The sequence below is a fragment of the Canis lupus genome, chromosome 27 (assembly GCF_003254725.2).
Source record: "Canis lupus dingo isolate Sandy chromosome 27, ASM325472v2, whole genome shotgun sequence".
NCBI lineage: Eukaryota > Metazoa > Chordata > Mammalia > Carnivora > Canidae > Canis > Canis lupus.
Genome location: NC_064269.1, coordinates 4,513,517 through 4,531,682, shown reverse-complemented (window position 1 = coordinate 4,531,682; position 18,166 = coordinate 4,513,517). Strand labels below are relative to the sequence as shown.

The 18,166-nt window shown below is 40.7% G+C and overlaps 1 protein-coding gene across 6 annotated transcripts in view; it reads right to left on the bottom strand.

Annotated features, from left to right (window-relative positions):
* LIMA1 (LIM domain and actin binding 1) overlaps window positions 1-18,166 on the bottom strand; it is an 88,670-nt gene that overhangs the window by 38,703 nt on the left and 31,801 nt on the right. For all 6 annotated transcript variants that reach the window (XM_025477597.3, XM_025477599.3, XM_025477601.3 and 3 more), the window contains exon 3: window positions 4,591-4,636. In XM_025477597.3, the coding sequence (XP_025333382.1) occupies window positions 4,591-4,636 (46 nt within the window). The remainder of the gene's footprint in view (window positions 1-4,590; window positions 4,637-18,166) is intronic.

Genomic DNA, 18,166 nt, shown 5'->3' with positions numbered 1-18,166 from the left:
AGTGCCCAAACAGCACAGATTTCAAGAAGTGGTATATTGCATGCTTGAAAGGAATCCTGAAATACACTGATGGCAGTATTAATGGTCTGTTTCCATTTCCTATATGTAAGTGGAAAAAGAAAGAAAAAGGGAGAAAGGGAGAAGAAGGAAGTAAATTTCTGGGAATCTAGGCTATCATGTAACCTGATCCCACTATTTACTGAAGGAATAAATGACCTACTTGCTCCTGAATGTTCCTCTAACTTGCTTTCCATGGCAAAATATAAGTAAGTATTCTTTCATCTGGTCAGTCACTTCTATAAATTTATATGGATATTTCTCCCTGTTCGTCAGGAGACAATACAGGCTTCTAGTAGATCTTAAAAGCAATCCTCCGGCATTAGTGGAAAAACTAGTGGATCTGAATAAATTCTATAGTTTAGTTAATAGGATTACACCGGGTAATTTCTTAGTTTTGATAAATGTTTGTGAGTTGTGCCAGACGTTAACATTAGGGGCAGATAGATGGAGGTATATAGGAATTCTCTGTACTATCTTAAAAACTCTATTGTAAATCTGAAATTATTTCAGAAAGTTTGCTTAAAAAAAAAAAGTAATCCTCCCTGAACTTTGTGTGTTCCTCTAGCTATTGCTGTCTCTTGGATTTTATAGTTAAGGGTCTTGAAAGTACTCTCTGTATTTGCTGTTTCCACTTCCTCGTTCTCCATTCATACTGACTCTACTGCCTAAACATTTCTAAAGCAGCTCTAGTCAAGATCACCCATTACCTCTTTAACATTTTCATTTTATTATCTTGTTTTTAAATTACTATTTTCTCAATTACAAAAGTAATAAAAGGGGAGCTTGGGTGGCTCAGTAGGTTAAGCATCCGATTCTTGATTTCAGCTCAGGTCATGATTTCAGGGTTGTAGGACTGAGTCTGGAGTTGGGCTCTGTGCTGGGTGTGGAGCCTGCTTGAGATTGTCTCTCTCCCTTTCCCTATGTTCAGATACCTGAATATATACTCTAATTTTCCCTATTTGACTTCCCTACCCCTTTCCACCTAGATGCCCACTGCTAATAGTTTGGTGCATATGCTCTCAACTTTTTCCCCCTTTTATTTAATATACTACATATATATATATTTAGATATTATAAATATGTATATTTAAATGAGAAGATATAAAAAAGCACATTAAGTGCTTAAAAGCAAGATACAGAACACTTTAGTATGGTTACCATACTATTACTACCAGCATATGAGAGTTCATATTTCCTCAAATACTGAATATTATCTAATAAAAAAGCTGCCAACTGTTTAGATTATAATTTATATCTCATAGTTACTTCATTTTTTTATTATTGGCAAGACTAAGCATTTTTTCATATATTTATTATTTCTTCTTTAATTACCTATTCACATCCTTTTACCTCGACTGGCAAATGCAACAGACACTTCTGCTTTATTTTATTTGCTCTCTCTATAGCATTTGACACTACTGACTACTCCTCCCTTTTGATTCTCTCCTTTCATGGCTTCTGTGAGATACCCCTATTTTTCTAGATTTCTTCCCATTTCTCTGGCCACTCCTCAGTTTTTTTTTTTTACAGGTTTCCCTTCCTCTGACCCGCCACCCCTATCACATATGCTGGGGTCCCTCAAGGTTCCATCTTAGGTCCTCTTTGCTCAGTTACATATTCCCTGCAGGTGATGTCATCTACCTTCTGGTTTTACCCACCAGCTGCCTATTGATGACTCACATCCTATAACTCTAGCCGGATCTCTCTCTTTACCTGGAATTCTACTTGAGAATCCTAGAAGCATCTTAAACTCATCCTTGTCTAAGGCTGAAGTCTCCTTTCTCTTCTCTTTACCCCTTACCCTTTAATCTGTTTCTTTTCCTGAATCCTCTATCTTGGTGAATGTGACAATCATCTTTTCAAATGTCAAATGTGCCTGTACTCATGTGTCTAAGCTGTGCATGTGTCACATCCTTTGCCACTTTTTTGCCTCCTTTGCTTAGCTAATTCCTATCTGTCCTTTGGATTTAGTCAGGCACACTTCTGGGAAGCCTTTCTTGACATGGCATAGTCCAGGTTGTGAGTTCCTCCTAAATTCTCTAATACCATGAGTATTTCTCTAACATGGTACTCATGGTGCTGTGATTATAAACTCTACTTTCCAAACTCTAAACAGTTCCTTGAAGGCAAGGACCACATCTTATTCCTTTATGTCTTCAGCACTTGGCACCTAAGAGATGCTCCATAAATGTTTGACTACACTCCTAGAAATCTATCTACACTGTCTTGAACCTACTCCAGCCAGGCCTTTATCCTAACACTCTCAAACAGCACAAGGTGACCAATGACCTTCATGTTGTCAAATCCAATGATCAGTTCCCACTTCTTTATGTGTTTGACTCTGCTACTAACTCTCCTTTTAGAAGCACTTTCTTCACTTGGCTTCTGGCACCCATTCTCTTGTTTCTATTGCTGTTTTACTAGTTGCTCCTGCTCAGTCTCTTTTACTGGTTCTTCCTTATCTCTCTAGCTTTGAAACATCAAGGTGCTCCTGAGCTCAGTCCTCAGACCTCTTCTCTTCTATCTACATTCACCCCTAAGTGATCTCATATACCTTATGTCTTTAAATACCACTGATACTTTGATGCGCACACATCTTATCTCTAGACTGCATCTCTTCCAGTTCCAGATTTGTATATACAAGTTCTTATATAACATCTCCGCTTGGAAGTCTTAAGGCATTTCACATTTAACATGCCCCAAACTGAGCTTCTATCACTTTCCCTTCTCTAAACTTGCTTTTACTAGTCTCCATCTTAATTAATTTTTCCAGGTGTTTGAGCTCCAACCACTATTGCCATTCACAATTTTTCTCTTTCTCTACTTTCAGTATAAATCCTGACTACTTCTCATCACTTATATAACTACTACTTCGGCCCAATCCATTGCTAAATCACTGAAATGGTCTTATAATTTGACTCCATGCTTCTGCCATTGTTCCTATAGTCCCTTCCACCTCTTTTTAAAATTTAAGTCAGGGACGCCTGGGTGGCTCAGTGGTTGAGAATCTGCCTTCAGCCCAGGGCGTGATCCTGGAGTCCCAGGATCGAGTCCCAAACATCGGGCTCCCTGCATGGGGCCTGCTTCTCTCTCTGTCCATGTCTCTCTGTGTTTCTCATGAATAAATAAATAAAATCTTAAAAAAAAATAAAATAAAATAAAATAAAATAAAATAAAATTTAAGTCAGATCACATCACTCCTTTACACACAAACCCTCCAAAGACTCCCAAGTGATCAGAGTTAAAGCTCAGGTCCTCATAGTGCCTATGACTTCACTTTCCTTACTCCTCAAACACATCAAGAATGTTCCTCCCTCAGGTCATTTGCATATGCTCTTCCTTCTACTTGAATCACTCTTCTCCCTGGTTCATATCCTCAGATCTCTGCTCCAATGCCCCCTTATCAGAGGTTTTCTTGGACCACCCTACATTCTATCCCTCTTATCTGCTCTGCATGGTTTCTAAGCACTAATGACCACTTGACACAATTTTTTTTTATTGTTTATCCTTCCCACTATAATGTAAACTCCATGATGGCAGAAATGTGGTTTGTATTTATGCCTAAAACAGTGCTTGGCACATTGCAGGTGATCTGTGAATACTTGCTAAAAGAATGAGTCAAAAGAAAGGAAGGAAGGAGGAAAGGAGGCAGGGGAAAAATAACAGGCAGGAGAGAAAGGAGGAAGAAAGAAAAGAAACCAGCAGTTGAGTGAAATGATGGTAGCTTTTGTTTACAGTGTGCCAGAGTGAATACATTTTTTTTAATTACAGGAAAATTAAGCCTAAGACCTGGTCAGCATTATCTCCTTAGAGAGAACAAATTGACAGGGGCATGTTATGTACTAATTTAAATAGGTTAGGTACTAAAAACTGCCAGGAGGGTATTTTTATAATGCCAGTCAAATGAAAGAATTCTTACCCAAATATGTGAGGTTTTTCCCTCATAAGACTAAATCAAGTAAGATTTCAAGAGAAATCCATTATCCAGCCCAGCTGGAAGCTAGCCAGCAGGGAGAGTGCAGAATGGTTACGAGCAGAGAGCTTGTTCTAAGGGTTTAGCTTTTGATGGATCCTGCAGCTGAGAAATTTGCTAACTAGACGGGGTCAAGAAGTGTGCTTGAAACAAAGAACCCAGAGGAGGACAACAGCTGCACAGCTGCTACCATTTAAATGCAGAAATACAGAAATTCTGGTTGTTTGATTTGGAACACGGGATGAAGCCTCAGGGACCCTGTATTCTACTGTGAGCAGAAGCAGTAAACTCTATTGCTAACCTCAGGCAAAGCACTTGGCCTTCTATCTTTCATTTAACTCAGGGAAGGAGAAAAGGGTTCAAAAGGAGAACCTCAGTTGAAAAATAAGATTCCCCATACCCGAGCCACATTCTCCTGCGTCAAACGTGCACAAATCAGAGCAGCTGGCACCAATGCCCAGTTCAGCTGACGTGGTGCCCACAGAGGCTGCAGGTGGCTGGGCCACACAGGCTCCACTCGGGAAGTTCCACATGCCTCAGAGCTTTTCAATACTTACACTTCTCCTCTTTTCCATGTTTGCTTCTTCAGCTGCTTTCTGGTACCTTCAGAGGAGAGGGGGAGAAAGAGAATGTCCTCAAATTAAATTTATATTTTTACTTTTTTAATATTTAAGAAAACCACTTCTGCCTATGTATTTCTGCCAGCAAGTGTCTTTAATCAACCCTGTCAGAAGCAGCACAAAATTAGAGCGGCCCCCTTCCTGCACTGTTCCAGTCATCTGGTCTGATATAACGGAAAGACCCAAGGTGAGGAGGTCAAAAGCTGGGAAATAACTGGGTAGAGCAGAAAGTCTGGGGTTTAAGTCCCACTTTTATCACTCATTAACTGTGATCTCTGGCAAGTCTCAGTTTCCTTATCTAGAAAATGGCTTTATATATCTACTTTCCAGGTTGCTTGGAAGATTGAGATTACATGTGTAAAAGTGCTTTGGAATTAGTCAGAGGAGGGATGCCTGGGTGGCTCAGTAGTTGAGGTCTGCCTTCAACTCAGGGCGTGATCCCGATCCAGGGATTGAGTCCTGCATCGGGCTCCCTGCAAGGAGCCTATTTCTCCCTCTGCCTATGGTCCCTCTGCCTATGTTTCTGCCTCTTTCTCTGTGTCTCTCATGAATAAATAAATAAAATCTTAAAAAATAAAAAAGAATTAGTCAAAGGATATAACATTGCATTGATCCAGGATGCACATTTCACCCACACTAATGCCTCTGAAACCTTATAAATTCTTGCCAAATGATGCATAGTCATACTACCTGTACGTGTGTGAATTTAATCTAAGTTGTTGGTATTACCACTTTAGCTTGATGTATTTGATGGTATTGCACATCTTTTAAATGCCACTTAAAATGTCTTTAAAGAAATACAGTATGACTTGGTATTTAAAGAAATACTGGGAGTGCCTGGGTGGCTCAGTGGTTGAGCCTCTGGCTCAGGTTGTGATCTCGAAATCCTGGATCAGTCCTGCATAGGGCCCCCACTGGGGGGTTGCTTCTCCCTCTACCTGTGTCTCTGCCTCTCTCATGAATAAATAAATAAATAAAATCTTTTAAAAAAGAAAAACTGTTTTACTGTTTCAGGTATATATAAGGGTGATAAGTGAGAAAAGTTTATGTGCTAAGCAAGCATTGGTCCTTTTAAATGGCATTATTTTTTCTTAGTGATGCATAAAATAGTGGCAGGGCTACAGTGGATGGCATCTTAAATTTGATAAACAGGGATATATAATTTAATTATTTTAATTTACTTATTTTATCATTTGTATTACTTGGATCAGAAGATCCCTGAGAAACAATGAAATCCCAAGGGTTTTTTTTGGGGGGGATCATGTTTTCTCTATTTGAAGACAAAGATAGACTAGGAGGTCTAGGCAGCAGCAAATCCCCAGACTACCCAGAACAACCTTAACCTGGCATCCTCAGGGCCTCTGAGTCAACCACAGAAAGGGTCATCACCCAGAGAATCCCTACCCTGTGACTCTCCTTGAGCCTACAAGACCACCACTCAGCACCAGACCAACCACAGAAAAGGGCCGCTTGTCTCTCTCTTAAGATAGGATTTCTGAATTCACAAGACATTTGGGGAAGGAAAAGGAGGTGAGAGAAAAAACATAAAAAGCAGAATGGGGAAGGGCCCATGCCTCTACCAAAACCAACTTTCAATTAAAAAATACCTTCATAAGCTCAGGCCTTTCTTAGTGTGTGTGTGTTAGACAGGATAGCCTTATTCAAAAATGAAGGCCAGAAAAATGCCCTGGTTCTGGTAACATTGCTTACCTCCTATGTGGGCCTCATCTATAAAATTAAGTGACTGTGTAAGATTTCTAAGGTCTCTTCCAGTTCTGTAACTTTTTTTTAAAAGATTTCATTTATTTATTCATGAGAAACAGAGAGAGGCAGAGAGAGAGAGAGAGAGAGAGAGAGAGAGATAGAGGGGCAGAGATACAGGCAGAGGGAGAAGCAGGCTCCATGCAGGGAGCCCGACTCGATCCCGGGTCTTGATCATGCCCTGGGCTGAAGGCAGTGTTAAACTGCTGAGCCACCTGGGCTGCCCTCTGTCACTGTTTAAATTTTAACAATCAGATATTAAGAAGTGCCTCATTCACCAGGCCAGGCCAGGCCAGGCATCACTCTGAGCAGAGCTTTCTAATAAAGTAGGGTGGAAGACTTCCAAAATTCTCTGGTATTTCATTGACCATAAATAGGTTATGGAAGATAATGGACAAGTAACAAGCTGGAAGGATACCTGGCAGCTTACATTAAAGACCAAAAGCTAATTTTCCTAAATTAAAAAGAACCCTTACAAATCAATAAGAAATCCACAAACAGGGATCCCTGGGTGGCACAGTGGTTTAGCGCCTGCCTTTGGCCCAGGGTGCGATCCTGGAGACCCAGGATCGAGTCCCACGTCGGGCTCCCGGTGCATGGAGCCTGCTTCTCCCTCTGCCTGTGTCTCTGCCTCTCTCTCTCTCTCTCTCTCTCTCTCTGTGACTATCATAAATAAATAAGTTAAAAAATATATATATTAAAAAAAAAAAAAAGAAATCCACAAACAAGGGCACCTGGGTGGCTCAGTGGTTGAGTGTCTGCCTTTGGCTCAGCTTGTGATCCTAGAGTCCTGGGATTGAGTCCTACAACAGGCTCCCTGTGGGGAGGGAGCTTCTCCCTCTGCCTATGTCTCTGCTCCTCTCTGTGTGTCTCTCATGAGTAAATAGATAAATAAAATCTTTAAAAAAAGAAAAAGAAAGCCACAAACAACTTAATAGAAATGGGCCCAGATACAAACATACCGTTCACACAAAAGGATGTTAAATGGCTCTTAAAAAAGATGTTCAATTTCAAAGTGAAAATTCAAACACTAAAATTTTTTACCTACGAAATCGGAAAATATATATATTTTTTTAAAAAGCTAATATGCCAAGGGGAAATTAATAAAACCTCTATGGGAGGCATTTTGTCAATTTTATAAAAATCACAAAAGCACAAATGTTGTGATTCATTGATTGTGTTTCAGAATTTGTCTCACAAGTACAAATGACTTTTATATTAGATTATTTGTCATAGCATTAACTGTAATAATGAAAGACTGAAAATAAGCTGAATGTCCATTATAATATGGGGCAGCCTGGGTGGCTCAGTGGTTTAGCGCCACCTTCAGCCCAGGGTGTGATCCTGGAGATCCAGGATCAAGTCCCATGTCGGGCTCCCTGCATGGAACCTGCTTCTCCCTCTGCCTGTGTCTCTGCCTCTCTCTCCCTCTCTGTGTCCATGAATAAATTAATAAAATCTTTTTAAAAAATTATAATATGTTCATGTATGGAATACTTGCAGCTATGAAAAGAAAAACACTGTGTTTTAATGCCACTGAATTGTATACTAAAAATTGTTTAAAAATTATTATTATTATTATTTTTTTTTATGATAGTCACAGAGAGAGAGAGAGAGGCAGAGACACAGGCAGAGGGAGAAGCAGGCTCCATGCACTGGGAGCCCGACGTGGGATTCGATCCCAGATCTCCAGGATCGCGCCCTGGGCCAAAGGCAGGCGCCAAACCGCTGCGCCACCCAGGGATCCCTAAAAATTATATGTTATGTATATTTTACCACAATTAAACACAACAAACAGCATGATATTGGTGTAAAGACACATATAGATCAGTGGAATGGAACAGAGCCCAGTAATATAGTCGAAGACTTCTCAATAAAGGTGCCAAGACCATCTAACAGGGTAAGGATGGTCTTTTCAACAAATGATGCTGGGAAAACTGGATATCCAGGTGCAAAAAAAAAAATGGCTTTGGACCCTTACCAAACACCATATACAAAATTAAGTCAAAATGAGTTAAAGACCTAAGTGTAAGAACTAAAACTATAAAATTCTTAGAAGAAAACAGGGACCAATCTTCATAATGTTGACTTTGGCAATTTTTTCTTGGAATAAAAGCATGGGCAACAAAAGAAAAAGTAGACAAAATGAACTTTAACAAAGTCTGTGCATCAAAGGAAACCACCAAGTGAAATGGCAATCCACGGAATAAAAGAAAATATTCATGAATCATACATCTGAGAAGGGATTAGCATTCAAAATATACAAATTTTAAAAAATAGCATGGGATAATATTGTACATACTATTCTTTTAAAAAAAAAGATTTATTTATTTTAGGGGAAGAGGGGCAGAGGGAGAGGGAAAGAACCTCAAACAAACTCCTCTCTGAGTGTGGAGCCCAATGTATGGCTCGACCCTGGACCCTGAGATCATGACCTGAGCCAAAACCAAGAGTCAGATGCTCAACTGACTGAGCCACCCAAGCACCCCTATGTATACTATTCTGCATCTCTCTTTCTCCATTTTCGAATACTTGAGTTTTCATTCAAGCAATATGCTCTAAGCACTAGAGAAAAAATAGTAAAATAACCAAAAGAGATACAGTAACATAAGCATAAAACATATATACACAGGCTACACACACACACACACACACACACACACACACACACAGAGCAATAAATCCTTTAAAGGAAAAGAACACAGTACTAACAAGGCAACCAAATTGAGAAGGCAGTGGGTGGGGTGTGTGTGTGTGTGTGTGTGTGTGTGTGTGTGTGTGTGTTGTATGTCTGAAGAAAAGTCTTGTTGAAAAACTGACCTTTAGACTGAGATCTGAGGTTTGATCAGAGGAGTTAGCCAGGCAAAACAAGGCAGGAAAAGCATTCCAGGCACAAAAAAATAGTGCATGCAAAGGCCTCAAGGCAAGAAAGCATCTCCGGTATACAAGGTACACAAAGAACTCCAGTGTTGCTGGAACAGAGTGGGAAAGGGAGAGGGAAAGAAATGGTGCAGAGAGGCAGGGCCATGGTGAGCATTCTGAATATAATCCTAGGTACAAGGAATGGTTACTGACCCAATTTATGTTTTTAAAAACTTCATAAAAAATAAAAACTTCACAAAAATAAACTCAAAATGGATGAAAGACCTAAATGTGAGACAGGAATCCATCAAAATCCTAGAGGAGAATGCAGGCAACAACCTCTCTGACCTCAGCTGCAGCAAATTCTTGCTAAACACGTCTCCAAAGGCAAGAGGGATAAAAAAAAGCAAAAACTAACTATTGGGATTTCATCAAGATAAAAAGCTTTTGCACAGTAAATAGTCAATTAAACTAAAAGGCAACCTATGTAATGGAAGAAGATATTTGCAAATGTCTTATCAGATAAAGGGTCAGTATCCAAAATCTATAATGAACTTATCAAATTCAACCCCAAAATACAAAAAGTCCAGTCAAGAAATGGACAGAAGATATGAACAGACATTTCTCCAAGGAAGACATACAAATGGCCAATAGACACGTGAACAAATGTTCAACATCACTCAATGTCAGAGAAATACAAATCAAAATCACGAGATACCACCTCACACCTGTCAGAATGGTTAAAATTAACAACTCAGGAAGCATGTTGATGAGGATGTGGAGAAAGAGGAACCCTCTTACACTGTTGGTGGGAATGCAAACTGGTGCAGCTACTCTGGAAAACAGTATGGAGGTTCCTGAGAACCTCCACAGAGCTACCCTACAACCCAGCAATTGCACTACTAGGTATTTATCCAAAGGATACAAACATAATGATTTGAAGGGGCACATGTACCCCAATGTTTACAGCAGCAGTGTCCACAATATCCAAACTATGGAAAGGGCCCAGATGTCCATCAACAGATGAATGGATGAAGAAGATGTGGTATGTATGTATATGCATGTATGTATGTGTGTGTATATATGTATGTATATATGTGTATATATATATATATATTTCAGTCTAAAGGTCATTTTTTCTTTTTTTTTTAAAGATTATATTTATTTATTAATGTGAGACAGAGAGAGAGAGGCAGAAACATAGGCAGAGGGAGAAGCAGGCTCCACGCAGGGAATCCGACATGGCACTCGATCCCGGGTCTCCAGGATCATGCCCTAGGCTGAAGGCGCGTTAACTGCTGAGCCACCGGGCTGCCCTAAAGGTCATTTTTTCAACAAGACTTTCCTTCATACATACCACACACACACACACACACACACACACACACACAGCCTTCTCAATTTGGTTGCCCTGGTAGGTTATTTCTCTATCTATCTATCTATCTATCTAGTGGAATATTACTCAGCCATCAAAAGGAATGAAATCTTGCCATTTGCAACGATGTGGATGGAACTAGAGGGTATCATGCTAAGTGAAATAAGTCAGAGAAAGAATTATCATATGATCTCATTCATATGTGGAATTTAAGAAACAAAACAGATGAACATAGGGGAAGGGAAGGAAAAATAAAATAAGGTGAAAATTGAGAGGGAGGCAAACTATAAGAGACCCCTAACTATAGGGAACTAACTGAGGGTTGCTGGAGGGGAGGTGGGTGGGGGAAGAGATAACTGGGTGATTGGCATTAAGGAGAGCACTTGATATAATGAGCACTGGCTATTATATGCAACTGATGAATCACTAAGTTCCTCCTCTGCAACTAATTTAAAAATTAAAAATTAGCCTAATGTAAAATAAAGTAAAAATAAAAGAGTATTCCAGAGGCTATGCAGAGAATGGACTGGAGGGGCTGAGAAAAGAAGTGGTCTCAGTGGGAGGTGATGCTGGCTTGGCCCAGGACAGTGGCCTTAGAAAGAAAAGTGAATAGACTTGAGATGTATTTCAGAGATGGAATCAACAGGATTGTAATGAGGGGAGAGGGAAGAAGCAGTCAAAAACGATTCCCAGGTTTCTGGCAGCCAAGTCAATGGAATTACTATTTCTGGGATGGGGAATTCTGGAGGAGGAGCAAATTTGCGGATGGGGAAGATCAAGAGTTCAGTGTTAGCCATGTTAACTAAAACATTCATTTTTAGTTTGGGTTAGTGATTAGATACATGTGTCTAGAGCTCAGAAGAGAGATCTGAGCTAGCAATATAAATTTAGGACTTGTCTGTCCACAGATGGTATTAAAGCTATGGGAGTATATGAATGATATCATCTATGAAGAGTTTATAGTGCAAGAAGAGGTCCTGGAGACTAACACTGAGAAGTCAGAAAAGGAGAGAGAAATGATGAGAAAGAATGACAAGGACCTGGCAGAGAGGTCGTAGGAAAACCAAGAAACTGCCAGAGAAGACAAAAGAAGGAAAAATGAAGGAAGAAAAAAGTGCTGAGAGGTCATGTGAGACAAAGGCTACAAACAGAGAAGGCTCTTGGAAACCCTGGAAATCCTCTTCCATCATAAATATAATTAATTCACCCACACTCCTTTTAATGCACATTTGGATTGTTTCCAGTTTTTTATCATTATAAATAGAACTTTGGTAAATGTCCTTGTACATATATTTCCCCCACTTGTACTAATACATCTGTCTGGCAGTCCCTAAAAATGGAAATACAAAAAAATATAAAATCTATGGATTATAGAGGGAAAGGAACTTACAATTGGCCTTGAACCTTGTTCCCACACCCCCTGGGTAATCATCTACAGTATATTACAGCAATAATACAATATATGAGAGCCAGAGCCAATCGGCAGACAAGTTTATTCTTAGGCAATTGTTCTCCAAGGAAGTATTTACATTGTGGTTAGTTGAACAAATAAGCTCAAAGGTCCCCTTCCCTTTACTGTCTTAACAGAAATACAGATTTAAAGAAAGAAGACCAGAATAGCTTTCATTTTCTTTCTTTCTTTTTTTTTTAATTAGCTTTTTTTTTTAAATTTATTTATGATAGTCACAGAGAGAGAGAGAGAGAGAGAGAGGGGCAGAGACATAGGCAGAGGGAGAAGCAGGCTCCATGCACCGGGAGCCCAATGTGGGATTTGATCCTGGGTCTCCAGGATCACGCCCCGGGCCAAAGGCAGGCACTAAACCGCTGCGCCACCCAGGGATCTCAGCTTTCGTTTTCAATCCTGTCCTTTGAGCACGGAGGCATCTGCAAGACACTGGTGGCTGTCTTGAATTATGTTTTCAAACTCCCACTCTAATATCCTTACCCTTTAGTTATAATGAGGTATTGCTGAATAGTAGATACACAGTGAGGTAAGGTTGTCTACCACTGCTTCCTTCCAAGTCAGTGCTTTGGTACTTTTAGAGTTTGCACTCCCAGGATGCTAAGAAATGCTGAGGTGCCATACTTCTGAATTCAGTGTTAGATTCAGGCCTCAGACTGTCCTCAAAGGCATTTAAAGCAACTAGCATTATTCTGACTACAAAATGTGAAGGTTGCTGATTTTTTGGGGGACTGGGGAAGGGAAAGGCATTTTGAAGATCCAAATTTCAGGTAAAAAAATTTGCAGTGACATTTCTGTAATTAAAATATCATCCCTCTTCCCTTCCTAGATTGCCTTGTCCTCCCAGGCTCCTCTTCTTCACAGAATTTAATCTTGCAACTGCTCATTAATGCTCAGCTGTGAGGCAGGCAGCTGATGGAGGATGCTAAAATTATCTTGGGAGTAATAACAGTGCCTCAAACTTTTCTAAGGCCAGAATAGAGTTCCTGAGCTATGACTCTCACTTGTATGCCCTCAAATAGAGCAAAGGGAAAATGGAAACTCCTGAGTTTTAGGCAATGTATTTTCCTCTGGAACTATTTCACCACTAAAATGTTACAGAGAAGCAAAAATGGGAGGGGAAAAAAAAAAGTGGAAGTTAGCCAGGGAGATTTGAGGGTCAACTTTTCTTAATGAAGGATGAACAATCGGAGAAAGTTAATATAAACCATGTTTTTTTCTTCAGACTATGTTATGGGGAAAGTTGTAACAAGAGAGAAGGCATGATGTGTGTGTGGTGGGGGCGCGGGCAGGGATCAGTGTGCTGGGTTCAGCTCTGCCACTATCTTGGGGTGTGAACTTTAGTCATAATCGCTGGACATCAAATTCCTTGTCTGTCAGAGGAATGGGGCAAAGGTTAGATCAGTGGTTTTAAAACTTTCCTGCAGAATCATCTCTTCAAATGATATTTTATTTAAAACCTAACATATAAAAGAGATCAAAGCAGGACAGCTGGTGTGGAAGGTCTCTGGCTCAGTAAGCCCCTTAGATCTTCCCGTCTTCCCAGAACTGGCCCCTGAGGTTCCTCTGAAGAATTCAATTAAGATAGGCTGAAAACCACTGAGCTAGATTCCCTTTACTGCCAAAAATCTAAGAGTCAAAGAGGAGTCTTCTGCAAAGAAACCAAATTCCACCAAAAGAGAACATTTTAAACAAGCAAAGGATTATGTCACGTGGAAGTCAGTGGTGAGTAAAACCAAAGCTAGCCGATTAAATGGACTATCAACAGGGTCTTTTTTACCTCAAATTTACTTATGTATATAATATAGAGGTTCAGTAAAGAAATGTCTGGAGTGATAAACTATTCATGAGATGCAAACTCTGATGCTAGAAAAATTACTCTTATGTACAAATAAATGTAAAACGTGCTGTTAGAAGTAAGGCCCAGCTAATTCTACAAACGTGAGCCAAGATTAAGTTTCCCCCTAATACCACTTTTATATTAATCTCTGACCAGAAACATCCTAAAGTTTCCTATAGTCTCTTAACTAGGCTTGTGCAGGATTTACTAATTCTAAACCCCAAACAGGGAGTGTTTGAAAATAAGAGAAAATCAGGTTACCAGGTGTTGGAAGTAGAAATGAGTATTTACAGTCCTGCAATCTGCTGTGGGAACCTACGGTGAGTGAACTCTAAACGCTGTAAGCAATAGCAGCAATGTGGATTTAGTGTCTCTACTGAGCATGAAACAGAGAAGAGGTCCAGGCCAAGCCTCTGGTTTTCACTGTCCTAAGTGCACATCACCCCCTTGTACTACTTCTGTGCCTTATACCTCCTGTGGTTCTCTGCAATGTCGCCACCATCCTCTCAGCCTAAAAAATACAATTCATTCAAAACCTGTTCAATACATTTCAATATACGAATCAGATGAAAATACTAGACAGAAACAAATCCAAATATTAGATTTCAATTGGGGCAGGTTACTCCCTATACCTGTGTGCTCAGCTATACAACAGGCCTCAGGTACCTCCCTCATACAGTTTTTGTTAGGATTAGAAATAGTATCTGTTTCAGTTAAGAACCTAGCATGGTACTGAGCACAATGATTCTGTAAATGGTTCAGGACTTACAGATTTGCATAGTTGCAATTTGCCCCTAAGATGAACAGCTTTTTCCAACTTTCTAACTCTCATCAGTGCTACAAGACCCAATTCCTCTATCTTGAGAACTGGCTGGGCTGGGCCATGACAGAACAAAGGGGTGGGAAGGGAATTCGGGAAGGAGTGAGAGTTTCTCTGAAGTGAGGTAGACAGGTAGGCAGGCAAGGATGTGAAGCCAGGAAGGAGACCAACATCCAGGGTCTGGGTGTCCTGTTTTGGCCCAAAAGCAGCCATCAGTGCAAATAAAAGAATGGAATAGCATTAGGACAGGAGACTCCACCCCAGACAGAGTTTTCCAAATGCACGTTCCAGAGATAGATTCTGTGTGATGATAAGTCTGGGATTGGATGCAGGCCCATGGGAGACAATGTGCGGATTGAAGAAGTAGGGAAGATCAAGAAATGAAGAGGCCAGAGTATGAGACACGTCCAGTGGTTCTTCACCCGGGGCACTACTCACCCTGGGGGACATTTGGAAATGTGTGAGGGACTCTTATTGGGGTTTCCCTTCTGCCCCATTTTTCTTTTTTGGATGCTACAACATCATGGGGGTACTACTAGCATTTGGAGAAAGGCAAGATGATGGCCAGCCCGCAGAAGGAAGGTCTGTTTCATCGAAAACGCCTGTAGCACCCTTACTGAGAAGATGATGAAGGGGCAAGCCAGTGTCCCCAGTGAAGGTGATCAGTTTGGCCAGCTGGCTGGCACACCACTGCAATGAAGGGGAGGATAAAGATAGCACAGTGAGATGTGAGCCTCAAATCACAGGGTTAGAACTGCAGAACAAAGAGTGAAACATGATGGATGGGAACCAGTAGGAGAGATGTAGGAGAGCAAGAACCCTGACTCCCAACCCCAGGATATTTCAGGCAAGCATGTGCAGAAAGAGGCAGCCACTGCTCAGAGACAGAATGCAAGTGGAGGAAAAGCCAAGTTCAGCTAAAGAGGTGGGGCTAGAGAGGGTGAGAAGGGTAAGAATGTGGAGAAGTTTCTCTGCAGAACAGGGAGTTTCCAACTTCCATTAATCACATCTCAACAATGTCTCAATTCTTTGTCTTCCTTTCCATCCCTGCTGCCCTCCACCCTCCACAGCTTTCACTTGGGTTTTCAAGAGAGCCTTACAGCTTGTCTCACACCTTTCCAGTCTACCTTTTATCCTGTTGCCAGAAACATCTTTCTAAAATACAAGTCTGATCATGTCATTCTCTGCATGAAAACCTTCAACTGTTTCCATTGTTTATCTAACTAAATCTTAAACTTAATATAGCATTCAAGGCTTTCTATAACCTGGCCTACACCAAACTGTACAAGTTGCTTCTCCCTTTGGTATTTCTCCATGCCGGACTGCTTGCTTTCCTGTTCCCTTTATTCATGGTCAGTTTCCATGATCCTCTATTTGAACCTATCAGAAACTGTATTCATTCTGCTTTATGTTCAAGTTCATGGCTGCAAGTTCACAAGTCCATCTCTTACACTACCAGTGTGCTTCCTAAACTGCCCTGAAGGTAAAATTCACCTGGAATACTTGTCAAAAATACAAAATCATAGGCCCCATCCCAAACAGGTGGAATGAGAATCTTTAGTGGAGGGCACTGGGAAGCCATATAAGATGGTTTTAAAACACGTCCAAAAAATCTTTGACATTCTTCCCATCAAAAGTAGAATCAAATTCCCCTCCCTGGGCAGCCCCGGTGGCGCAGTGGTTTGGTGCCGCCTGCAGCCTGGGGTGTGATCCTGGAGACCCAGGATCGAGTCCCACGTCGGGCTCCCTGTGTGGAGCCTGCTTCTCCCTCTGTCTGTGTCTCTGCCCCTCTGTGTCTATGAATAAAAAAATAAAATCTTAAAAAAAAAAAATTCCCCTCCCTCTGAATCTGAGCCAGTCTTAGGGACTGGCTTCCAATGAAGACAATGTGGCAAAAGTGATTCTGTGTAACTTCTGAGGATTTGTCATAAAAGGCCACATGACCCCTGACCCTGACTCCCTTCTTCCTCTGTTCACTCCCTCCCTTGGTCTCTGGATGCTTGCCCTAGGAACCCAGCCAACTAAGCCAAGCAGCCACACGGAAAAGCCATGTGAAGAGGTATCCTGACCAGGACCCCAGCTGAGATCCCAGGTGACTACCAGCAGTAATGACTCAACTTGCGAGCGACCCTTTAGATGACTATAGGCCCTGTCTATGAGCCACCATGGCTGATGCTAAGAAGTAGAGGCAAGCCCTACCCAAATTGGAGATTCTCAAGCAAAATAAATGTATTTCTTTTTTTTATTTTTTAATAAAGACTTAATTTATTTATTTGACAGAGAGCAAGCAAGCGAGCACAAGCGGGATGTAGGGGCAGAGGGAGAAGCAAACTCCATGCCAAGCAGGGAGACTGATGCAGGGTTCCATCTCAGGATCCCGAGATCATGACCTGAGTGGAAGGCAGACACTTAACCAACTGAGCCACACAGGCACCCATAAATGTTAGTATTTCAAGCCACTAAATTTGGGGGATATTTTTTCCCTATGCAGAAATAGATAACTAGAACACCATATTATTAACAGGTACCTCACTTGATTCTTAAGATGAAGGAAGTTAGGGACTTCGTCTACTATGTAAACTCTACTAACTTATTAATTTCCTTGAGGGCAGGGATTAAATCTTAAGATCTCTATCCCTTTTTTCTGAAATAGCTCTACTGATTTTGTTTTGAGAAGAACAATACATATTTGCTATAAAATTACAGTAATACAAAATGCATAATGTGGAAGGTAAAAGGGCTATGCAATCTCCTTCCACCTTCACTCTATCTTAAGCAGTAACCAAGGTTAACAGATTGGAAGGGCAATGTTTTCCACAGAGTAAGTCTGTGATGGATTTGTTATTGAAGTAAAGGTGACATTGTAGATTACAGAAACCTCCTATTTAGGTATTTAGCTGTATCCTAGATACAGGTCCCAGGATCATTTTCTTCAAATCTTGACCATCTTTTTTCTCTTAAAGGTATAATAGCTTCCTATTACTTAATAAACTCTCCTAGTGATGTAAACCTACCACCTGTCCTAAGCTCTTCCCCAGTATGGCATCTATTTGAGTGAAGTCAATGCTTGCCATCTCTGGTATATTATTTATATAAACCATCCCTTCAACATCAGTTGAATGCCTACTGTGTTCCAGTCACTGCGCTGTACACTAGGCATATAAAATAGGCAAGAAAGGGGCCTTCATATCAAAGAACTCATGGTCCAAAGCAGGGAGTCAGCAAACTTTTTCTTAAAAGAGCAGATAATAAATATTTTAGACTTGGAGGCCATATGGTCTCTGCTGCAATTCTGCTGCTGTAGCATCAAAGCAGCCATAGACAATGCACAGATGGATATGGCCATGTTCCAGTAAACTTTTATTTACTAAAACAGGCAGCCAGCAGTTCATA